This window comes from Tachypleus tridentatus, chromosome 13 (genome assembly GCF_004210375.1).
Source record: "Tachypleus tridentatus isolate NWPU-2018 chromosome 13, ASM421037v1, whole genome shotgun sequence".
In the NCBI taxonomy this organism is placed as follows: Eukaryota; Metazoa; Arthropoda; class Merostomata; order Xiphosura; family Limulidae; genus Tachypleus; species Tachypleus tridentatus.
This window is the reverse complement of record NC_134837.1, coordinates 144,860,104-144,886,321: the sequence shown is the minus strand read 5'-3', so window position 1 is coordinate 144,886,321 and position 26,218 is coordinate 144,860,104. Positions and strand designations below refer to the sequence as shown.

The 26,218-nt window shown below is 36.1% G+C and overlaps 1 protein-coding gene across 1 annotated transcript in view; it reads left to right on the top strand.

Annotated features, from left to right (window-relative positions):
• The window catches only part of LOC143237755 (LIM domain transcription factor LMO4-like), a 92,319-nt gene extending 68,666 nt beyond the window's left edge, over positions 1-23,653 (top strand). Inside the window, exon 3 of the mRNA XM_076477316.1 lies at positions 21,553-23,653. Within this exon, the coding sequence (XP_076333431.1) occupies positions 21,553-21,826 (274 nt within the window). The 3' untranslated portion in view covers positions 21,827-23,653. The remainder of the gene's footprint in view (positions 1-21,552) is intronic.
• Positions 23,654-26,218: the final 2,565 nt, after the last annotated feature.

The window sequence follows — 26,218 nt, the reverse complement described above, 5'->3', positions numbered from 1 at the left end:
GACTATATACATGATTTATGTATCAAGAGATTGGTAGAGACGGTCATTCGTTTAGTTTTTATAAGAGTTGTATGGCTATCACTCAAGGGACACGTAGAGATAAGGTCCTTCATCTAGTTGCTGTAAGACCCATTGGCTATTGCTCAAGATACTCGTAGAGAGAAGGTCGATAGTCTAGTTGCTATAAGAACCATTGGATATGACTCAAGGGACTTGTAGATATTATAAGATAATTCGTCTGGTTTCTGTAAAAACAAAACAAAAAACGGTATGGCCATTAATCAAAGGACTCGTGGAGATAAAGTCTCTTGTCTAGTGGACGTAGAAACCACTGGATGTCACTCAAGATGCTTCTAGATATAAGGAAATGTGACTGGTTGCTGTGCTGTAATAACTGTTGGAACTAGTTCAAGGGACTGGTAGAAATAACATTATTCTTCTGGTAGTTGTAACAAACAGCTGGCTATAACTCAAAGGACTTCTAGATTTAAGGTAATTCGACTGGTTGTTGTGCTGTAATAACTCTTGGATGTAGTTCAAGGAACTGATAGGAATAATGTCTTTCTTCTGGTAGTTATAACAACAGCTGGCCATAACTCAAAGGACCCGTCTAGGAGATAAGGTAGTTTGTTTGGTTGCGGTAAGAATGGTATGGCTGTCACTTAAGGGTCTTTTACGGGCTAGGGTCTTTCTCTGAAGGATATAGAGACAATTGGTTATCACGACGTTTGAAAATGTTTTTCTATAAGAATCTGTATTTTTAGTTACATAATAATTACGTAGGCGTAGAAGCACGTTGAAAAGTACTGTTCTGTGAGCTTAAAATAAATAACCAGTTCAGGAAAATGATAAATGTGATGAGTTGAATGTTATACTCGTTAAACATGAGGGAAAGGGGCAATTACTAGATGGGTAGAGTGGGAAGAGTCAGCTTTTAGGTTTGGTTTGTTTTGAATTTCGCGCAAAACTACTCAAAGGCTATCTACACTAGCCGTCCCTAATTTAGCAGTGTAATACTAGAGGGAAGGCAGCTAGTCATCACCACCCACCGCCAACACTTGGGCTACTCTTTTACCAAAGAATAGTGGGATTGGCCGTCACATTATAACGCCCCCACGACTGAAAGGGCGAGCATTTAGGGAATAACTTTCAGGATACACAATGACTTTTTCTTTCGTTTTTTTTTTTAATAATTTGAACACCATACTTTGATATCCATACTGTTTCTTAGCAATAGTGTTTAATAAATATTGGACCTGTTAACCAGTCTACGTGACGTTTGGTGTACAATTAAAGGATTGCCAATTGATTATATATTTTTGAAAAAAAAATGTGAAACTATGAAACGGGATAAAGAATATTATTACGTAAATGAAACAGAAGAATTTGACTAAATTTATAAACACTTAACGAATAATGATCAAAATGAACCTTTACATATTAGGCATAAGTATTTATAGTGCACACTTGTTAGTTTTGAAATTTAGGCATGTTTCATAAGTGACTCAATTATACACAAATTATGGGGTCCTCGGGTATTGTAATTGAATAATGGGGTTAAGCTGTTACTTTTGTAACGCACCTATGTCCCTAAACTGTTCGAAACGCTATTTTATTACAGCAACGAGACTCAGAATGTGAACTATTGGATTCACAAACCATCAAGATAACCACTGGGCCACGCCCATGCAAGAAATCTACATAAAGTCATTGAAGAAATGTTTAATTTTACATGAAGCTTATTTTTCATTCTTGAAGCTCGTTTATCATACACAAGAAAACGTACCATTAACAATTATCTTTTGATACGTTTCTGATCTGCCAATCAATTGACTTCTGAATACATGTGTGTATATGTGGGGGGGGTATATATGTTGTAAACTGTATATTTAATTCAGTAAGAAATGTGTTTAACCTCTTATCACTTTAGCATATTATTTATATATGTTTATGTTGACTTTCTGTATTTATTTTAACTTAACTTATTATTATCATAGATCCTACAAGCTGTTTTCAATGAAGACACATGATTAGAATAAGGCACTCTGATAAACATTGCACTCAAGAGCTTATAGCATCGTTCACTCGAATGTGTTTAAAGCTCGTCTCAGGGAACCACCACATGTACTCATCATTTTATTTGCTCTGACAAAATATCATAGAAACACCAATGCGATCGTTCACAAGATGGAAAAAAAAGAGGCCTCGTTCACAAGATGGAAAAAAAGAGGCCTCGTTCACAAGATGGACAAAAAAGAGGCCTCGTTCACCAGATTGTCTTGTTTCTGGCAAATCTAAAACTGTGAATCAAAAACTTAGGAAAGAGTATAGTGCAAATTATCCGGTCATTGCATCAAAAGTCAGTGACTAATGCGTTTTGTACAGTTTGTCACATCGATTTTTCTGTGGCGCATGGCGGGTAAACGATTGTTCCAGACATACAAAATTGGCATCTCACCAACAAAAGGCTGAGGCGAAGACAAAAACGATGCAGATAACGACATTTATGAGTAAGAATTCAGAATATGAAAAAGAATTTCAAAAGAATATTTTTAAATTTATTTATTACATACACAAAACACAGTGATAAATGAGCAATCTATAGCAGTAATAAATAATAACAGTTATAATAATAATATAATAATAAACAGCTTAGAGACATTGGTCAGGCCTAGTAGCCGCAAATGATAAAGGGCTTTGTATACAATCATTACGCTCAGTCATTTGAAATAGTTGGCATCTCTGCAATTCTGTTGTTGCTGTGTACAAAGATATGCAGTAGACTACCTGCACTCTGTCCACTACTGGGGATCAAATCTCGGATTTTAGTGATGTAAGTATGGACAAAGTGAAGATGGCTATATCACACAACAATATATAAAATAGCACACTGCTCTATTTAGAAAAAAAATGTCAGATAGATTTTATTTGTTTTTTTTAATTTAGCGCAGAGCTACTCAAGGGCTGTCTGCGCTAGCCATCCGTAATTTAGCAATGTAAGACTAGAGGGAAGGGAGTTAGTCATCACCATCCACCATCAACTCTTGGGCTACTCTATTATCAACGAATAGTAGGGATGACCCTCACATTATAACGCCCCTAAGGCTGAAATGGCGAGCATGCTTGGTGTGACGGGGAATTCGAACCAGCGACCCTTAGATTACGCGTCGAGCACCCTAACCACCTGACTGATCATGCCGGCGCCAAATTTACTTGACATCAGTCTCAACCAAACCGACTCACAACATTGTACCAACAAAAACACGTACTCTATCACTCAATTACTGGGCGTTAACTCTCGAAATAAATAACGTAATTCTAATTAGATGCAGACTCCTTACACAATTCATAGCAACCAAGGAATTACCTCTTAAAACTCTAATCGATAAAACAAAAAACAACATGGAAAAAATCACCAGACAACAATGATACGAAAAACGGAACATTTTACAAGATATTACTCGAGCGTAAAACTAATCTATCTGTTTCCTGGAAAACATTCAAAAACATATGAAAGAAAGCAACGGCTTTGGTTCATTCAGTTATGAAAATATTTTTGATTCCACGGACGCACAAAAAGCACAGTTTTTCTGGATATTTTTAGGAAACCTTCATGACCCCTAACGACGACAAATTTGACCAAATCTCCTACAGTAAAATCAACAGTATCGTCCCAAACAATCATAATGTTTTTCTTACGTTTCCATACGACCATCCCCGAACGACATTTATACACCTATTACCACAAAAGAAATTAAAATACACCTTAGAAAATGGAAATAAGTGCGTACCAGGTTTAAGACAAAATCCTCAGTGTTATACTAAAACGTGTCTTCCCTGATTGTTTGTTTGTTGGTTTTTGGATTTCGCACAAAGCTACACGAGGGCTATCTGTGCTAGCCGTCCCTAATTTAGCAGTGTAGGACTAGAGAGAAGATAGCTAGTCATCATCACCCACCACCAATGCTTGGGCTACTCTTTTACCAACAAATAGTGGGATCGACCGTCCCATTATAACGCTCCCACGGCTGAAAGGGCGAGCATGTTTAGTGTGTCGGGGATTCGAACTCGCGACCCTCGGATTACGAGTCGAGTGTCTTAACCACCTGTCCATGCCGGGCTGCCTTCCCTGAACTCTTAGAACATTAAAAATATATTTACAACCTATCGCTAATCTCAGGTGACCTCGTTAAAGCATATAAATCTGCAATTATCACCCTAATCTCTGAGAAAGGACAAAAAATCCAAGTTCCTTAATGACTTTCGCCCAGTTAGTCTCTTTAACTGTTCTAGCTGAGGTATCTGTAGCCTGCACGGAAGTTATGTAAATTCGTGATTAATGACTGGTTATCTTAGGATATGAAAAGTTGTTTCCTTTATATGTAATTTAAAAAAAACAAAACAAAAAACAAGCCAACCAAAAAGCCCTTAAAAACAGCAAACCACATAATGTGAAACCGTAAATTTGCATGTATCTCCTCGTGAACCCACAAACCTTCATGCCAAATTTGGTGAAGATCCATCAATAGGGGAATAGTTGTAAGAAAAAACCCGCAAAATCACTCATAGAAACAGCAACATGTAAAATTGAAAATTTGTGTGTATTTCTGCATGGACCTAATGAGCTTCCATACCAATTTCATATAAGCAAGAGTACCATTATAGTATGATATCAAAACTAATTTTAAAAAATCGTAACAACGGGATTACTCTGGTTATTAGCATCAAACAACACCCTCTCTCAGATTCAGAATGCTGGTAGAAAGAACAGACAAACCTCAGATCACTTACTGAGGTTAAGAGAAACAACCTTAAATGGTTTTAACAAATTCTAAGTTACAATAGCCATCAACGTCGGTGTTCCGCAAGGTTCAGTCCTCGTTCCTCTTTTGTACGCATTCTTTGTTAACGATGTCTTGCAACCTGTTGCACTACTCACACACGCGAACGACATTGTTACGTAGAGCACTTCCATTGATCCTATACAGGCAGCTTCCAAACTTCACAAGTTAACTAGTAGAATTGGCAACCCGGTGCAACAAATGGAGAATCAACCTAAACTCAAACAAGACTCAAGTGATAATATTCCATAGAGGCCTCAACTAAAAATTCAAAAAATTAAGAATGCAAAATTAAAAATATACCACTCCATGTCACTCTGTCTCTCTCAGTCAAGTTCCTAGCCATGGTACTTTGCCACAAAGTCATAGGGCATTCACACACAAAGAAATTTACAGAAATCTTCAAGCAAGAGTAGCTCGTCTCAAAAAACGTAAGATATCCTATACTTGGTTGCAAGTCGCAAGCTATACTTCATGTTTACGAAACTTTTATTGGACTGATAATGGACTACAGTTCTATGATCAGTTATAGCATGAAGGAATTCTAGTCCACTAAATTACAAAAACTCCAAAATTGTATGTCTAGTCTAGTATACTGTCTTTTACAGCACACACCTCCACAGTATGTCGAACAACATTCAGATTTACACACATACATACACCTGGAGAAAATATATTTCGACATATAATTCCACACACGAAGACAACTGCGTGCACTATTACTAACAAATAGTAACTTATATGTCTTACCATATACGTCTGTTGTTTTTGCTAGCATCTTTCAAGTATTAACATCTCAACATAAGTCTGCACTTCATCTGGGCACATGTACGGGTGTTAATACAGCCCAGTTCGGGCTCATTTTCTAGAAATGTCTTGTCTTTGTTGATGTTCTTCTCGTCGGACTCTAGCTGGCTTGCCTCTTCACTCGTCTTCCGGGCACGACCTCTAGACCTCTTATCAGTCTCTCACTTTCTCGCACATCAACTACAACCTCGTAAAATAAATCTACTCCCCCAAACCACCACCAGTTTGTCTAAATCAAATATCTCTGATGGGATATTCAAACGGTGGGGGCATCTGCACTTTTTTACATTTATAAAATACATTGTTTTTACACGTACTCGTTTTAACTTTGTACTAAATTTATAGGGCTTTGAAGAACTTTTGTCACTTGGACTGAGTTACGATAATTGAGAAGTTCAAATAAACACAAACCAACCGCAGCCAAACAAAAAGTGTGAAAAAAACACAATTTGATTTTGCGTGCATGTCTTCTTAGTTGGTGTGACCAGATTGTAAACACGTGAGCTCATTGTTCACGTCCCATTTCTGTACTACGGTGCTGTGAATGGGCCATAAAAGTGAAGACTAATTCGGTCAGATAGGTTTGTTTTTCATTTATAATTAAGCACAGTGGACTATCTGTACTTTTTCCACCACTGGTGTCGAAACTCGATTTCTAACGATTTGTAAGTTCGTAGAAATACCGCTGTGTCACCGGGTGACGGTCAGATAGGAATATCCCGAGAGTTGAGGGCGGGTGATGCTATGTAACTATTTTTCTTCTAGTCTGTAAGATCAAAATTACAGACAGCTATGCTCAGGTCGTCGTTATGTGGTTATTCATGAAAACTCTAAATACAATTAGCCTTCCACCTTATCCAGGCCCGGCATGGCCAAGTGGTTATGGCGTTCGACTCGCAATCTGAGGGTCTCGGGTTTGAATCCCCGTCACACCAAACATGCTCGCCCTTTCAGCCGTGCAGACGTTATAAATTGACGGTCAATCCCACAATTCGTTGGTAAATAATAAATCAAGAGTTGGTGTCTTTCTTCTGGTCGGCATTTTAAAATTCAAAATGAAATGAACAAAACAAAGACAAAATGACTGTTACAAGATGCGTCAGCATATACTGGTCGTTCTCTAGAATATGAAAATTGTTATGACGTTTACTTTGGCTATCTCTTAAGTTTACGTTATAGCACATGTAGCTACAAACACACATGTGCTAGAACGTTTCTGCATGCGATGTTCATTTAGTTAGAAAACTAAAATTTGTCTATAGCACTTGTGACTTGAGCTCTTGACTCGTTCAAGGAATTGAAATCCCTCAGCCAGCATTTTCGCTTTTCCAACTGGGGAAGCGTTATAAAGTTATGGTCAATCCCACTATTCATTGGTGAAGAATAAACCAAGAGTTGTTGCTAGGTGTTGCTGACCTTTCTTCTGGCCGGCATTTTAAAATTTGAGATAGACTCAAAGAGCCCTAATAGTTTTGATATGAACAAAACAAATACATTAAAGTGACAGTTACAACAGCAATAAATAAAACTACAATAATACACCCAGAGAAGTTATACACCTCTGCTTTTTGTAACAATACGCCTTCTGTTATTCTCTTCATAATTAATGCTAACGAACCGTTTTTGTGCAGAATCAGTCACCTTTTGAAAATTAGGTTTAATGGTTGATTGTAGTATTGCTGATGTATAAGTTACCTGGTTTACAGCAAGTTTTTCAGCTGTAATGATAATGACGGACGACCTCCAACTGTTTTCTAGCTCTTACATCAGCGAAGAAAATAACATTTCCGTTTTCATATGTGTAGTGCGAACATTGCTATGTGAGGTCAGATGATGCAGGATTTTCAGAATGTGCAAAGAAAGCAAGACAATTGAATTTTGAAATCGAGAAACACAGCGTTATAAGTCAGTGGTTCTGAGCTTGTTTTCAACTCGGGACGAGATAATTACTATTCAAAAATCTCGCAGGGCCTCTTCTCGCAATTTTGACTTTTTAGATGACTTTTATATTACATTATAAAACAATATACTAGCAGCTATATTTTTAAACATCCATGCAGACCAACAGTTGAAAACCACTGTTGTAACTTTCTACCTACTACTATTAAAACTGAAAGCTATTTGTTAGATATTTCTTCCTTTCAACGTTTTTATTTATTAATCAAGGTTTTGCTCTAGTAACTATCAAGAACTGAAAACTGAAAAAAAACAACAACATTATATCAGAGTAACAACCACTCTTTGAAGTGAGACCCAGAAGGTAAGTTTTAACAGTCACGTTACTGGCATTGATTCTTTACTTGTTCAATACCAGTGAGGGTCGTCTAATGGAATTTTTTCTCAAACTGTGGGTCGTGACGCAAACAAACGGGTCTTAAACAAAGATACTGAATTAATTTTAATTCTAAATAAACAATAAGCCGAGAACGGTTATGTTGAATTTGTTAAATTATACAGTATTTCGAAAGGAGATCCTATTGTTTTTTACTAAGACTGTTTTTCAATCACAATGCCAAAGTTATCGGTTCTAGAAGCTTCAATGTTTTTATTCAAATCAAGAGAGCCTCAGACTTAGAGTTTGGAAACCACTGACTTAATAATCATACTATAATCGAACTTTTGCTTATATGATACTGGAAAAAACTTTTTTATTACGCGATGTGCAACCCCCAGCTTCGTGAAAGTTTTGTCCTGTGTGAATGTTGATTGGCAATTGGGGTCACGAATTTCCAGTTTCTCTTCTGTTTCTTGTTACGGAGAACTATATTTGTCTCCATTCTTAGGGTGCAGATTTCACATCATGAATACGTCACACGCGGATCTAATTCACTGGCATCACGGGTAATCAGCTAGTGTATCATAAACAACTAACTCAGTGTTTTTGACTTTTATAACGCTCTATTTTTATAAAAAAAAAAAAAAAAAAAAAAGCTTACCAAAAACAGTTGGTCGAAAGAGTTGATTTTTCTCTGCAGTTAGTGGAACTAACTGAAATATTAATGAATTAACTGTTCTTCAAATTTTTTGTGGTTCTCGTACATTGTTAGATATCTTGTAAATTGTAACCAACGGATTTGGACCCACAAACGAGTTCGTGCCTAAATAATTGAGAAAAAAATTATTTAAAATACAAATGGAGTCCGGACCGAACCCTATTGGTAATTCTGGGGTAATATGTTAAGTGCATTTGCAAAAAATCGTGTAAGGACGTACTACTGAATTCTGCTCATAGTTTTAGGGTACTAATTAGTTTTAGTTCCGAAACTATTTCTGTACACTTACTATGTACTATATATACAATTGTGATAATAGATATAATACAACTATGTTGAAAACGTTGAATCTGATTTAAGATAAATAACACAGAGGTACTGAAAAGTTGATTTTGACCTCATTGTACTAGGGCAGACTATGCCTTACAACTTAACATTAAACTGTGAACCAAATGTTGACCCAATGAATTCGTGAAACACCAACAAACAATTAAAATAAAACAAATGAACATTAAACTACCATTTGCCTCAGGCGGGTTGTACATGTGTGAATGAAGATAAATTTATTGAGGACACCAGTTTCTCCTTTGTGGTTTGGTTTGTTTTAATTTCGCGCAAAGCTACTCGAGGGCTATCTGCGCTATCCGTCCGTAATTTAGCAGTGTAAGACTAGAGGGAAGGCAGCTAGTCATCACCACCCACTAAACTCTTGAGCTACTCTTTTACCAATGAATAATGGAATTGACTGTCACCTTATAACGTCCCCACGGCTGAAAGGGCGAGCATGTTTGGTGTGACGGGGACTCGAACCCGTGACTCTCGGATTACGAGTCGAGTTCCTTTACCACCTGGCCATGCCGGGCCTCTCCTTTGTGTTAATGAGACCAGTTCGGTGATGTAAGGTTCTGAGAAATTGTTATTTATACAGAATCAAGTGAAGATAGGTCTTTGATCGTCATATCTTGTTCTGGTTGAATGTTTCTCAACCATACAGGAAAGGAAGCTCCTGTTTACCATGATTATCTACTTTCCACATTATTTGTGTTGACGAACTTGTTTTATTTCCGACTGAAAATTTTGTGTAATTCCCCTCTTCTTGTAGTTGGAGTTTAATGCATTCTAAACACACAAATTATCTAGAGTAATGTAGCACATCTTTTGTGTTTTGAAATGCAGCTTTAATCGCTGTAATTGAAAACATTTTTATTCGTCCTTCCCCTCGTGTGAGATGCACTTGATGGTAGATCAAAAGATATGATTGATACCAACAGTGAACGTATTTAAATTTTGATGCTCGATATCTACTGCAGTATTTTAGCTTCTTTTGAGTCCCAAGCATTATATTCAAACATGAGGTTCATCAAATTGTACGATATGTGTAACTTTTGTAAAAGACAAAGTGGAACGCCAAGCCAGGCTGTTGAAAAAGAAAATTTTAAATCCAGTTTAACAATGCGATTAGTCGCCCAATTTGCTTGGTAACTGCTAAGATACAGTTTGAGAGGAAACAGTTTATGTTACACGTAACAGTTTTGTTATTTCTTTAAATGTTCCAACAATGTGCTTCGCTTGTACACTTCAATGACTTACAACAATTCTAAATTAAACATGGACTTCAAGCGTATAAACCGACAGCTGTGGAAAGTGTTAAAAAAAACAACAGAAGAAGAAAAGAGAGTTGAAGTATTTCATAAGGCGGCAAGCCCGGGGCTATATATGTGAACCCACGTTCTTGCTTAGTGCGTAAAACAAATTGAAAGCTAATAAAATGAGTCATTTATGAAAAATACGGGGTAGAAGCAGAGCACAAGTAATTAAAAAGGAAATTCTTATTCCGTGAATGTTAGCAGGCATCAAATATTAATTACGATGGGCGTCATAATTCCTAGGGAAAAGGACTGATAGGGAAAATACGTTCAGTCTGACAGCTGGTTCACCCACTGAAGTGTATGTACATTATTAACATGTAAGCTCTTTTGGTATGATAGACATCGAAGCAGATGTTATAATGTATACCTAAGTATAAATATATGTGTTTGTGTAATAAGCATGTTTATCTAGAAACTTGTGGCAACGTTGTTTCAGTGATTAAAACTCATTACGTTTTTATGTTCTCACCTTGTTCTACTCTCTTAACATAAAACTCAGAAGACAATTTGTTTTGTTTTTTATGAAGCAAGTAAATGAAAAGCGTACAGACTTCAGTTAAGTCGTAGAGAAAACATGAATTACCAACTCAAAGGAACATCGCATTAAAATGTATTACAAGCAGCATGATTTTAATTTTTTTTTACGTAATTCATTTTTTTAACATTTGGTTGGACGTGGCCTATCAGTTAGTGTGTCGGGCTGTGGAGCGAAAGGCGCAGAGCTTGAATTGCCATGTCATTGAATCTGACCTTTTTAAGCTGTGAGCTGTTTTATAAAAGTGGCAGTAAGTCCAGTTGTTCTGTTGAAAGAGCTAAACGACCTTGTTGTGGCGGGTGTTCCCAACTGACCATCTTCCGTTTGATCAAATGTTGAAAAGTACTGACAGTTTTATCCAAGCCTTAAAGTCCCTGATATGCTCATTTGCTCCACCTTTGTATATAGTGCTATCCCACTGGTTGAAATCCCCAGTTTTAGTTGTATACATATTATTATTATGTTATGACGATTTACTAAAAGTCCTCCGCTGGTACAGCCGTAAATCTACGGATTTAAAACGCTAAAATCAGGGGTTCGATTCCCCTCGGTGGACTGGGCAGATAGCTCAATGTGGCTTTATTATAATAAAACACACACACACATTTACTAAAATAGTCTCATCGGAGAGTTGCGTGCTTGTTCCTGACTCTCCGTGTCTTGTTGAAACAACTGAAACTCGCTCTGATGTCGCTCGATGAAGATTTGCTTATTAGAATGTAAGGCATTATTTTCTTATATTCTTAGCTGCTCTTTAGTGCTAGTCCTCCGCTGGTACAGCGGTAAGTCTACGGATTAACAACGGTAGAATTAGAGGTTCGATGCCCCTCAGTGGGCTCAGCAGATAGCCCGTTTTGGCTTTGCTATAAGGAAAACACAAACTTTGGTGCTTGTAGGCGAGAAACAAGTTTGGCGACCTCTGTTGAATACTTCTTACCAACACAAAAATGTAATAATTATTTGATTTAAGAACTATCTGTTCACTGTCCCATCGATTGGGACTGTCCCATTATAATGTTTAAATTCAAAAGTTATATCCTTGTACTAGTTAAAAAGCATAGTTTTACGCTTAACAACAAGAACAAAATCATTACACTGCGATGTTTAGATTTTATACTGAAGAATCAAAACGTTCCCTAAGGTCATTGAAACCGAACAATCAAAGCACCTCTTAATGGCACTGAAACTAAAGAATTAAAGCATTCTTTAAGGTCAATGAAACTGAAGAATCAGAACGTTCCTTAATATCACTGGAACGGCGAGATCACAGTACACGGGATGTTTTGCCTGTTCTTGGTGTTATGAAAGGGATTCCGCGTTCACCAAGTTAGAGGTTAAGGTCTATAACCTCTACATATTGAAAAACATGCAAAAAAATTATATTTTCGGAGTGTTTTTATATGTTCTTGTACCCTTCGTTCAACGAATCGTCTAGGATTCCGGTATATCTTAACAACGTCCATTATAATACAGCAGCACCCCGGTGGCACAGCAGTATGTCTGCGGACCACACCGCTAAAAACCGGGTTTCGATACTCGTGGTGGGCAGAGCATAGATAACCCATTGTGTAGCTTTGTGGTTAATTCCACACAAACTTAAAATAATACAGCATGTATATAATAAAAAAAAATTTTCTAAATATCAAAGTTCTCGAAAATAATTATATTTACCTCTCCAACTTCGCTTCCCCCCAAAATAAACATCTTTTATTACAATGTTTTGTGAATTCTAAATACTGTCGTCCCCCGCTGAGACAGCAGTAAGTCTTCGGATGGGTTCGTTTCCCTTTCGTGGACACAAAAGATAGCCTGATGTGGCTTTGATATAAGAAAATAATACACACACACATACTTCAAATACTCACCACTTATTTACAATTAAATTTTAATTGTAAGCTAATAAAATGTACTATGAACCACACTCACCACGTTTCATTTCAGTTAAATCATATGTGTAACATATTATGGGCTCGGCATGGCCAGGTAGTTAAGGCACTCGACTCGTAATTTGAGGGTTGCGGTTTCGAATCCCCGTCACACCAAACATACTCGCCTTTTCAGCCATGAGGATGTTATAATGTGACAGTCAATCCACTATTTGTTAACAAAAGAGTAGCCCAAGAGTTGGCGGTGGTTGGTGATGACTAGTTGCCTTTCCTCTAGTCTTACACTACTAAATTAGGGACGGCTAGCGCAGATAGCGCTCGTATAGCTTTATGCGAAATTAAAAAAAACAAACATTATGTTTTATGGTATTTTGTGTTGCATCGTTGTTACTGCCCAACTTGTGGAATAACTAGCTGTTTTTTTTAATGTGTTTGAAATTGTATAAACTCACATTTAAGGTACATTGCTAGAATTGGATTGTAAACTAAATCAGTCATATATTTCTATTCTAAGTACTTTAAGCTCTTGTTGTATGTGCTCTTCGCTTTGAAAATAACAGCCTCATATCCAGGATGTACTAAAGCGAAAGCACGTTTTAAGGCTAATGAGCACATGTTTCTATTGGCAAAGCAAAATGAATAGACACGTAACAAAAGGTGTAGGTGATAAACAGTAGAAGACGAATCAAGTCAATAAGGCCTGCGAATATGGAATATTCTTTGTTTTTGTGATGCTTTTTTTTTATACATCTGTGAATACTTTTTCTTGGTCGCTTAGTGGCTCGGTACAGTTGATTGGTCTGTTGATGTCTTTAATGACACCAATTCGATTGTTTAGTTTCTTTCGTTGATCTTGATGGCTGTACTATCTGTGTGTGGTGTTTCCGCTGGCTGTCTCATTAGATGTCTAAACCATCACCTCATTGATCGTAAAATTTTACGTCTGTGATGTTATTATTGGAAGAGTGCTTTCGTTAAACGTCTAAACCATCTCATCTGTTGTACATAGATCTGATGGTGAATGAGGGCTGCTCCCAGTTCTCTGATATCTTGATTTTTTAACCAGTACGTTCTAGTCACTGTTTTTTAGACATCTCATTTTAGTTGTTACAGTGTTTTGTTTCTATCTCTATTTAAGAGTCTAGATCTGTCGTTCCAGATGCTTGGTTTTGATTATTCACCACGTTACTTCTAGCACAAGTCTGATCAATTAGGTTGAAGCTGTGGAACAAATTACAAAGTTGGTCAGATCAGCAGTTAACCTCTTCAAACTTCCTTAAGTAAATAAATTGGGCTTCTTTCTGGCTGAAATCCATCCATACTGTTGATACTTAAGAAGTTCAATGAACCTAGGCTTAACTAGTAACGAATCTAATTGAACTGCCTTTTTCAGCTGAAATTCATGGATGAAACATGCGGAAAGAAAATAAGCAGATGTCTTTATTAACATTATGATCATTCGACATGAAAGTCCCGTCAAAACATAAGGGTCATGTAAAGGTTTTCCATTGTAACCCTCATATTACTTACGATATTTATAAAAATGGATGACAGCTATTTAAGAGAGATAATAAACATAAATAGCATCGATAATAAAGTATGTAATTTAGGTCTTTAAATAAAGTTACTTTATATATTTTCTGAAATTATTAATTAAAGATCCAAGAAGCCTATCTTGGGGAACTCTTATGTTTATGAATTAAGTGATTTGATATATATTTAGGTATTGGTAATAGAAGAACGAGTTACAGGTAGCATCGGTGGCAAATGTTTAACAGACTTTAATCAATGTTCATAGCGTAATTCCTCTTTTGTAATCTGCTAGTGAAACATCGTACATAATGAACTCTCTTACAGACTGGTTGTGGCATAGTTAGTTCTTTGCGTGCCATATTATAAACTCTATGATTCAAAGTTCTCGTCCCGTTGTTGCAAAATAGAAAATGCTACTCGCATTTTCACGCCACGGCTGCATTGGAAAAACGATGGTAAAATATCACTAGTCAATTACAGTAGCTAAAAATCAAATTTACCGACAGTAACTGCAGACAGCCCTTGTATAGCCTAGTGCGAATATCAGAAACAAACCAATAACGCTCTTCTATGTTTCATTTTATTATTTCTAGTTTTTTTTCCAAGTTCATAGTTAGATCTGGCGACTGGGAAAACAATAACATAGGTGTAAAGTTTTGGTTCAGATGATCCGGACCTAGAAAGGTAGACTACGTGTGTTTTCTGTGGGTTAATAGAAGTTCACCTTTATTTATTTTTTACATCAGGCTTTCAGTTTATGCAGAATCTCTTAAATTTTAGATGTTGCTATTGTTGCTGTTTCGAGGGTATTGGGATACAGCTTTAGACTACACGATATTGTTCTATATTAGGCTTAATTATTTTTCAATGCTTCAATGAATAGAAACCAATTAAAAAATCACTAAACCTAGGTTTTTAACACTCCTACGAAAAGACGTTTCTAGTCCTGATTTCTCCAAGCCCGTTCCCCTGGCTGTGGTTTCGCTAGATAGTAGATAGGGACAGTGGGAATCTCGTTAATCCATTCATTAATGGATTTAAATGGCAATTTCATTTAAATACAAAATTATTAGCCTAATATTAATAACCTTTCAAGTTGCTCTGGGGCCTATTAGGCCCCACTTTTCGTAGGAGTGTTAAAATAAGAGAGTAGAACATTTTATAGTTAACTAGCACGTTAGTTTTTGTGTATAGAAACACTGGCATAAACAGTTCATTTAAGATCCAGAAGTAAAATCAACAAGAGGTTGCGTATGGTAACGACTATAGCACACACTACAGTTATTTACGTCTGTTAGCATTAAGAACAAACGTCTGATTCTGAGGGAAAGTTTCAACAATGTTTAAAACTCCGTATTGCGTTACATACGTGCGATCGCGCATTTTTCTTCATTTATAAAGTATATATGTTGTTCTTAGCAGAAAGTTACATAATAGGCCATGCGTGTTTGTGTGTCTTTCTGTGAGGTGGGGTTCGCAGGCTTGCTTGGTCTTTGGAATCTCAAGGTATCTGTCTCTCATTCTATTTATTCTACACGTCAACCAAGTAAGCATATCCCAGAACCGGGAGGTTAACGGAAAGGATCGGTGATTCTGGCTAGAAACAAACAAAATTTATGTCAGCCAGACATGGGCAGGTGGCTATGGCGCTGGACTCACAATCCCGAATCCCCGTCACACCAAACATGCTCGCCCTTTCAGCTGTGGTGGCGTTATAATGTGACAGTCAATCTTACTATTCGTTGGTAAAAGAGTAGCCCAAGAGTTGGTGGTAGGTGGTGGTGACTAGCTGCCTTTCCTGTAGTCTTACACTGCCGAATTAGAACTCGTGTAGCTTTGCGCGAAATTCAAAAATAAACAAACAAACAACTTATGTTCGTGTACTTGAATGTCAAGTTTACAGTGGGTATTAACTAACTTCTATGAAAAGAAACCATGGGGTAGTTGTAACATTTATACATGCTTTCATACCACATTAAATAATGTACAACTTAGAATATAACTGCTTCCCACCTTTTGCTTCACCAGCATTACAAAAAATATCGAGTCTTTTGACACAATGAAATACAGAGAAGCAAGACTTGTCTTTTCGAGTTTGGAAATCTGTATTAAGGATCAAGTATCTGGCTAGTATCTTCTTTTACCAGAATCCTCTATGTTTCTGGATCCGATAAGTAACTCCGGTCAATGTTGCACTAACTTAGTAAGCTAGTAAGCACTCCTTGGCAAATAATCCACTTCTCTCTCGCATCAACTGCAGAAATTGAATTGACTGAACCCGCACTTTTGAAGCGAGAGGAGACTGTTGTGAAGCCGTTATTTCAATTGGTTCAGCAGCGTGTGGCGTGTATTCGATCCCAGTCCGACCTTCCTGCTGTATTGCGTAATTGACGTTTATGAAAACAGATTCGTACCAAGTCTCAGCACGCTGCAAGCCGCGATAAGCTAGCAGAATTTCGGCAAGGGACCATTTGCTTCCACGGCCAACTATATACACGTAGCATATAGATCACAATTGATAGGCGTGTACATTGTAAGTTTAAACGTGTTCATCTTCTCTAGGCAAATCTCATGAGAACGATGTCTGATTCTTTTGAGTTTGTTCTATGAATTTCGCACGTTCGTCACTGAGCGCTACGTGATGCCCGCATTTCCATGCAGAACGTACGTTCTCGTTACCATCAGCGGCAAATTTGTTTTCAATTTGGTTAGGACATCTTGCTGCGAGATAAATGCGATCCTAGAATAACTGAAAGAAAGAGAGTAAGCCGCAGTCCTCTGAATATCTCAGATTCTTCATAAAGAATATCTATTAAGTCGACATCGTTATCAAAACCTTGTGTGTGGATAGGGCAACAAAATATAGAATTGTCTGTCTTCGTAGTAGTCATATACAAGGTTAATCCTAGAGCAACCAGTTACACATTACACAGTCTTACTGTAAAAAAAAAAAAGAAATATAATCGTTCTCTTTATAACAACCACATGTGATTCTTCAGTTATTATAAGTGGCCTGCCATGGCCAAGGTGATTAGGGCGCTGGGACCCTCATAATCCGAGGGTCGCGGGTTCGAATCCCCGTCGCACCAAACATGCTCGCCCTTTCAGCCGTGGGGGCGTTATAATATACGGTCAATCCCACTGTTCGTTGGTAAAAGAGTAGCCCCAGAATTAGCGTATGGGTAGTCATGACAAGCTGCCTACCCTCTAATCTTACACTTCTAAATCAGACAGCTAGCGCAGATAGCCCTCGTGTAGTTTTGCGCGAAATTCTTAACAAACAAACACTTATTATACGTATAACAAATATACACGTAGAATGAATGCCAAAATATGGGCATCCATTGAATTCACTTAGGAAATTCAAACGAAACGCGGATTGTTTTGAAAAAAAATTATAAGTGAGTATAACTGTAATATCATTCATCTTTGTACATATGTTTTTCAAGTTGTCTCTAGATGGCTTAACGGTAAGTCGGTTGAAAATCGGGTTTCGATATCTGCGGTGGGCTTATATAACCCTGTATGGAACTTGGAGAACAACGAAACGACAATAACCCTTAAGTAAGACAAGGATGTTTCACTTCTCAGTAATATCGTAAGTGGATATTAATATAATAAATGGACACTATCGTGCACTATTTACACGATCTGAAACAAGGTTTATTCAAGTTACAAAATATAAACAAACATAGAGAAAGCTAAACAGTTGACATAATAAACACTGCGACTGACACTGTTGATATTATCTGCTCTCTGTAACCTCTTCTACATGAAGTAGTTTTTGAGTGTGTTTTGTTGTTATTTTGTTCCAAGTTATTTAAGTCAGATGGGCGAACATGTTTACATGAAGAGGACCAGTTATAGTCGTTGTGAAATGCCTTCTTCTTTTCTAAATGTAAATTACTTCAGTTAGATGAAAGAAAAACTAGAAAAGGAGAAGCTAGGATTTCGTTTGACCCAACAGTGTTTTGATGCAGGAATGAAGTGATATTAATCACTTATTACAAACATATAAGTGATAGAACTATATATAATGTGTGTGTGTATATATATATATAAATCTATAGCCTATACATTTTCCTTGGGTAGTACTTCACATCAGTTAGCCGGTACTAGGTATAGAGGTTACAGTGTATAAAACTTACAATAATCAAACTAAAAGTCCGATGTTACCCATCCCAAAATCAACAATTTCTGTAAAAAAATTACCACTTACACGTAAAACATGTTCATGCAACTTCAAGTAAATATGTGAAGTAATTGGATGAACTTTACTACTCCAAAATAATTGCATTAGCTTCGCATACCTTAGAAGTTTGAAATTTAAATAAATATATATATATATATTAATGAAAATTAATACATTTTGAAAATGTTAAGTAAACAAAATCACGAGGAAAGACTACGTTAAAAACATAATATCCAAACATCTAACTAATTATATTAGTTTGTTATAACTTAGAAAACAAGCCGAAACAAAAATAAACAAGAAACGCTGCACTAATTGAATATATCCCAGAGTACAAAGTACAAGGTAGGATTATAAAATCTACCCTAGGTTTTGGAGGTGACTGAGGAAGTAGCACCCACATTGCGGTGGGAATGCACTGTCTATCAGTCTTAACCTGCATTCACCAGTCTCGTATAAGAAATAAGAGCAGCAATACATATAAAAACTATGAGAGCGAAATGAGGGTGCTCAAGCCCACAACATTCCACATCTATATCACCCTTCACTGCCTGCACACAGTTGTGGAAGATGACTGCTCTCCAAGTAAAGAAGAAAAATTAATCTAAATAAGAATAAGAAAATAAGGTGCTACCACTTGGAGCTGAGTTAAGTTGAAAACCTGCCTCTTGAAGTTAGCATTCCAGCCTCCAATATGGTAGAAAAGAACTACTTGATACCACAGAATACGAATTATACTTGTATGAAACGTTCCATCCAGTTATCTAAACAAACTAGTATAGCTCCCAACCAACACCCATTTCCTAAGTTTCTTTGTTTTTTTTTATTTTCGCACATAGCTACACGAGGGCTATCAGAGATAGCTGTCCCTAATTTAACATTGTAAGCTAGAGAGAAAGCAGCTAGTCATCACCACTCACCGCCAACACTAGGTCTACTCTTTTATAAACGAATTGTGGGATTGACCGTCACATTATCACGTCCTCACGGCTGAAAGGACGAACATGTATTGTGTGAAGGGGATTCGAACCCGCGACCCTCGGATTACCTGTCAAGTGCCTTAACCACCTGGCCATGCGGGGCCATTTATTACGTCTACTGTGACTACCATGCTCTAAACAGACCTTTATGTGCAGCAAGGTGTACATCCGTATAAAGTAGTGCCAAGTTGTTAAATGACCTTATTCATAACCAAAAATTGTTATTAGAAATTTTAATTTCTCTAATTTTTATATCTTTATATTTATTTAATACATTCTTGTATTTGTTACAGAATAGTTTACTAATTTTATTTAAAGTTTTTTATTAATTCTATTAACTATTAATTTTTATCATTGTTTCAACATTACTGATTAAATTTTGTAATTTATTACACATTTTACAATATCTGAATAATTGAGAAGTTATAATGCTTATAACGGAGATTAAGACTGATAGACGATGTATCCCCACCGCAATGTGGGTCCTATTCCGCAATCACCTTCTAAACCTAGGGTACATTTTATAATTCCACATTACAGTTTGTACCCTGGGATTTTTTCAATTAGTGCAGCGTTGTTTGTTTAATTTATTTTTATTTCGGCTTGATTTTTCAGTTATAACAAGTTAATGTATATATGTGTGAGTGATTTTTATATACATATTAAAAACGGAAATCATTATCTTCACTTATCAAACGCGTTTGGTCGTACTTCTCTATTAAATCCTCTCTTCCTTGGTGGGTGCGACGACTGTTTTAGCACGGTGGACGTTAGTATGGAATACGGCAGTGTCTTGGATAGATTACGTATTTTAATACAGCATCCAAGCTTTGTTACAATAAAACTAAGAATTAAGTTATAGTGACAAGGAATTTAATTGGCTGACGGATGTGCCTAAATAAAATGGTGTTGAGGATTCTAAACGCGCTTAACTCGGTACTGTCAAAGTCCGCCATGGTTAAGGTGGTTAAGGCAATCGACTCGTAATCTGTGGGTCGCGAGTTCTAATCCCTGTAACACCAAACATACTCGCACTTTCAGCCCTGGGGCGTTACAATGTAACAGTCGATTCCACTATTCGTTGGTAAAAGAGTAGCCCAAGAGTTGGCGATGGGTGGTGATGACTAGCTGCCTTCCCTCTAATCTTACACTCCTAAATCAGAGACAGCTAGCGCAGATAGTAAACAATATAGATAATAAACAAAGAGTACTGTTAATTATTTAACAGCTTCAGTGAATATATTAGAACACTTAAGTAATTTGTCTAAAACATTATTAGTAAAAAACCAGTAAAACACATTTATATTTCATTATTGTTCAATTTAAGGTTAATATACTAATTACACTGCACAACAAAGTTTTTGCTTCTTGAACACTGTTGGGTGTTCCTTATAGATTTTTGGCTGCTGATCACGAAAATCACATCCAAATTTGCCCATCACGTACCGTTTCATCGAAATCTTCAGTTTCACCAGGACATTGTTACAATGGAAAAACGATGTCAGGGCAAAGGGAATGCTTGCTGACTACTGTTGGACACTGCAACGTGATGCACCGGACATTGAATACAAACGAAAATCAGGAGCAAAACACTTTTAATTATGTTGAACTTAATAGCGTATTAGAAACATAAACGCAATTAAATACGTTATTGCCGGTAAACAGTTAATTGTCTATTTCTCAGAGTTCCTACGTGATGAAGCAAAACCAAAACTATATTTGTGCATACCCACCAGGTACCTGTCACAATCAGCAAAAACTTTTCAGGAAGCAAAACTTTTTAAAAAAATATTGTTGTGCAGTGTTATCAAATGTAGTTGATTAGCATCTGCGACTACTTGGTTTAAAAACGTACATCATAGGTTACGTGATAGGGTTTGAAAATATCCATTGCAGAGTTATGTTATTATATTTCCTTTTTTTATTTAGCATCTTACTTCAAGTCAGAGTTTGTCTTTAACTGTATTACAGGTAATAGAATAATGTGTTTGAAATAAGGTAATACCTTTGTGAGTAAAGGTGGCAAATGAACACGGGTTTGTAATAGTTTAAAAGAAAAATATATTATCTCCTACATAATAAGTAACACATACTTGAAAACTGCGTATTAATCCTATGTGTCTGTATTTGTTCTAGAATGTTTGGAAGCAGTGGAGCTTGCAGTGCCTGTGGTCAAATTATTCCAGCCAATGAGTTCGTCATGAGGACACAAGGAAATGTCTACCACCTGAAATGTTTTGCTTGTGTCAAGTGTCATAATCAGTTGAACCCTGGTGACCGGTATAACATGGTCAACGGCAACGTCTTATGTGAGCAGGACTGTCTCAAGATATTGAAAAGTGGATCGGCGGGTACGGGAACCACTCGAAAAGGAAAAGTGCGAGCTAATTCAGCCATTAAGGCCGTGTAAACCATGTAAAGTTTCATTGGCTTTCTGCCTGGTGAATGGTATTCATGGTATTTCGTCATTCAGGCTTAACGATAACGTAAATAATCGATAATAGAACAATTATCATACGATAGCTTTTCGTTTATAAGTAAACCGCTAGATAGCAACTTGTTATCAAACCTTGTTCACATTGCTAAGCCTAATCTCACGCATTCAATGTCAGTGATCTACTTGTGGTGCGATTGGACATTTTGCCCTTCTAATATTTTTAAGAATAATCCTATAATACTTATTTTTCAGTGATAAGATTTTTTTTTTTCGGATCCCAACATTTTTTTGAGACTGTGGAAGTTATTTGAAAACTACAATTCGTTCTGTCAAGTGTTAGAGTAATATACAATAAGACAACATAAAGCATAAGTAATGCATTATATTGCCCATAAACTGTGCGTAATGTGATTTTAATTGCTTAATGACACACTGCACATCCAGCAAGGAACTTGAAGTCTAGAGTTGTGGATGTCACTTTTGAACTCGAAGTGTTATAATTGTAACTTGTTTCTAAAGATTTGTTACGAAATACTGGACTTACCCTAGAAATTTCTAAAGATATGTAGTAAACATTGGACTTACCCTAGAAATTTCTATAAGTGTGTAAGGGAATACTGGACATTCTTTACAGTTTCGTGAAAAATTCTTTTTACGCTAATTATTAAAAAAAAAATGTGAAAAAAAGTTTTCTCTCCTGAGAAATTTTTAAGTGAAGTAAGGTGCAGAAAGACAAGTTATTTTATGAAGACAACACGGTGTTTGTAGTTGTGTGGGTAAAAGTAGAAGAATCGATACTATAGTTTTGTAAATATACCATGTAAAAATAACCCGTAAACGTCTAAAGCATTTGTAATCTTTTCTAAAATTTCAAAAGGACTTGTTTTCCTGTTAATTTTTGAAGTAAAACTTCAAGGCAACATGATGAGATAAAAATAATTAAATGTGTATTATATTGTGGAGTTTAGTAATACACAGTGTTGAAGTGCTATATCAAGTAAACCGGACAAGCACAAGTTGTGTATAGAAAAACAAGTAAAAAAAATCGTTGTATATGCATTGGTTTCATACTTTGCTCAAATGTTAGACTGTTTAAAGTAATAAACTTTTACGCTTTCTCGTAAAGAACACGTTATTGCCTGACTGCAAACAGAACGTTTTATGTTATTTTTGTGTGTTCTTCATGTTGCTACGATTTTGACACAACAATCTGAAACGTTTAGATACGAATAAAGCCCATTTAATTGCTGTTTATCTCAACCAACTTTGAAAGCAAGCGTTAAAACATTTCCTCGCCCATAACAGTGCTAATAATTGTCGACTTATGGCAAATCGTAAAAAGTTTGCTCAAGCATGATTGAATGGTTCAACTGTGACTACCTTTCCATGTTGTTGCAAAACACACACAGCTATCCAGAAATTCTTTTCGACAGACAAATAGTAGAATAACGTAAGGCTTAATACGAAAGAATATCTTAAACATAAACGTGTGATATACAAAAAAGAGAGAGATAGAGAAACATCACACGAAATATTAAAACTAAGTCATTATATCATTCTTATCATATCGTGTTTTTTTGTTTTCCTCACAAATGCCTAACATGGAAAATTGTATCTATGAGTTGTGTTTTAACACAAGTCAAGAAAGGCCTGGATAGTTTCCTTCTCGATGAGGCTGTGCTTAAACTATTGTCTGTATGTTTCAGCTGTTACCAAGGCTACGACAGTGACTTGTGTTTAGATATATTACCTTTTACAGTTCTACATTCCAAAAAATAATAAAGAGTACACTTCTTTTTATAGAGGTTTCCGTTTTGTTTATTTTTCTGTAAATAACAGATTATGTGTTACAAAATAGAACAAAAACGCAATGTTCGTGTTTCTTTTTGCTTTTTTTTCAGACTTACACGCAAAACTACTCAAAGGCTATTTACACTTATTTCATATACTAAACTAAAAGAAAGGCAACATTAACCAACAACTCTCTCGTTCGATCGAATAGAAGAATTTTATTTTCACTCTTATAACGCACCTGCGGCCTCGTGATATTTATGCTCGTTGGAAAATCCCAATGAAGAAAAAAATAAAACATTCTTACAATATTTTAATCGTACAAAAAACACGTTAGTTATCCTAATATATGAAGTATTGAAAACATACCAGGTATTTCCAGCATATCAAGTAATTAAAACATGTTGGGTATTCCCATTATATATTAAAACATTGTAGGTATTGCCAATACATGTATTTGTTTGAAGTTAAACACAAAACTACACAAGGGTCTCTCTGTGCTATGCCCATCTCTAAAGATATCCCAATATATAAAGTAATTATAAGATGTTAGATATTCCCATTATATAAAGTATTCAGACATACAAGGTATTTACAGTATGTAATCTACTGAAAAAATACTAGGTATATTCAGTGTATCAAGTATTCAAAACATACTAGGTATTTCCTTCACATATGTTGTCCTCCTTCAATCGTCTTTATTCATTGCTAAGTCTTCTACAATTTTACAATTTCTTTCAATCCTTCACTGACCTTTCTTGTCTTTCTTCTCTTGCTGGTTAGAGGAAGATTTAGTGCTCTCCTAATTGCTTGTTATTCTTCTCCTGACGTCGCCTACCTCAGCCTTGTTCCTCTTGTCTGTTTTACAGACTTCCACCATCTTCTAAATTTCCCTGTTCATTCTTTTCTCTTTCAGCGACGCTCCCAAACAGCCATCTCAGCATCATCATTTCTGTTCTTATCAGCAAGTCTCCTTCAGAGTCCAGATCTCGGCATCGATGTAATCACGGTTTTATTAATTTTTGTTACCAATGCCCTTGGTAACCTATTGTCGCAGATAACTACTGTGGCTACTTCCGTCTATTTCTTCCAACCTACGTGGATTCTGTTTATCAGGAACAAATCCTTACTCTTTAATATTTATAGCAATCTCTCACCTTCCATGTTTCTTATTGCAATCCTCTCCTTCACCCCATGTGTTCCCTCAAACCCGCTAAGGCATAACACGTGGTTCTTCTCCATATTTATTTTGCAAAGTTTTTACGCCCGGGTTGCAAGCCCTGATGACAGCCATCCACCTTCATTCTCAACTATGCCTGGACAATGAATACGAGGAAGGTATTATGAATCTATAAACTAAGGAAGATGAACAAAGTATTCACACTGTGTGTGTGTATATATAGTAAAGTACACGTACAGAGCACCTTCAGACAACAAATATCAGAAGTAAAAAAGGTAGCCTGTAAATATAAAGTAATGTAAACAAAACGTGCCCCCAGAAGAAATTAGTTTCAAAAAGGGGTAATAAGTGAAGCCAACTTTTCTATAACTTTTAAAATTCTCAAGTCCACGTTTTGATTCACATCTTTGATACATTTAATCATTATTTTTAGGTATTCTCGAATATTTTAGTGTCTTACCGTTACATTTTGTTTTTTCTGTTGATTATTGAAAATATGGATCTCTTGCCAAACAAACTATATATATTCAAACGTAGCTAAGCCTAAATACTTCATTTCACTCTAGTGATGGGAAGAGCAAAAGCTGTAAAATCTGTGAAGCAGAAAATTACCTGCGTATATGTTCTGGTTGCTAAGATTTATTTGCTGAATCTCACGTACTGCCCTTTCTCTTTAATCAGAATGTGCCATAAGACACCAGCGTAACCAATAATGTATTATGTTAATATATCCGGCTGTCAAAACAACGAAAGTTAAGATACCTGGCTGCAACAACTGGTTTTAAATGATAATATGCGAAACGATCTTGTATGGAATAAAATACATTGAATAACTGATGTAATGAAAGGTAATTTAATATTTTCAAACTGTATAAAACTATTCATGAAAGAATCAAATACTTTATACGAAAATCCTTCATTTGAATTATTGGACTTAGTTCATTTCAGATAACCTCGGTTATATTATTTTTCTATGCTACTGATTTAATAGACTGTTGATCAAATATATGATATACCATTACCATCTGTTCTATCCACAGAGAGGGGGCGTGAGAGTTACGGCGCTAAATTCGTATTCAAAGTGTTAATATAATTTATCTTACTTAAATATCAAAACTTCATATACTATTCGATTAAGAATTCTCTCGTGAAACATGATTCGTTTACAAAGTATTTTTTTTTAATATTATTTATCAAAACTTAGCACAGCAAAGCCGTCAACACAACAAGTCACAGGCCGTTAGTACTAACATATTCTCAAGTGTAATTCATGTAAATATGTTGTGTAGTAAGCTGCTTTCAACAGACTACCAACAATAAATGTTCTAATACAACATTTATAGACACGAATCGTTCTCTAACGAATTCAACTCGAAAAATGGAATAAAAAATAG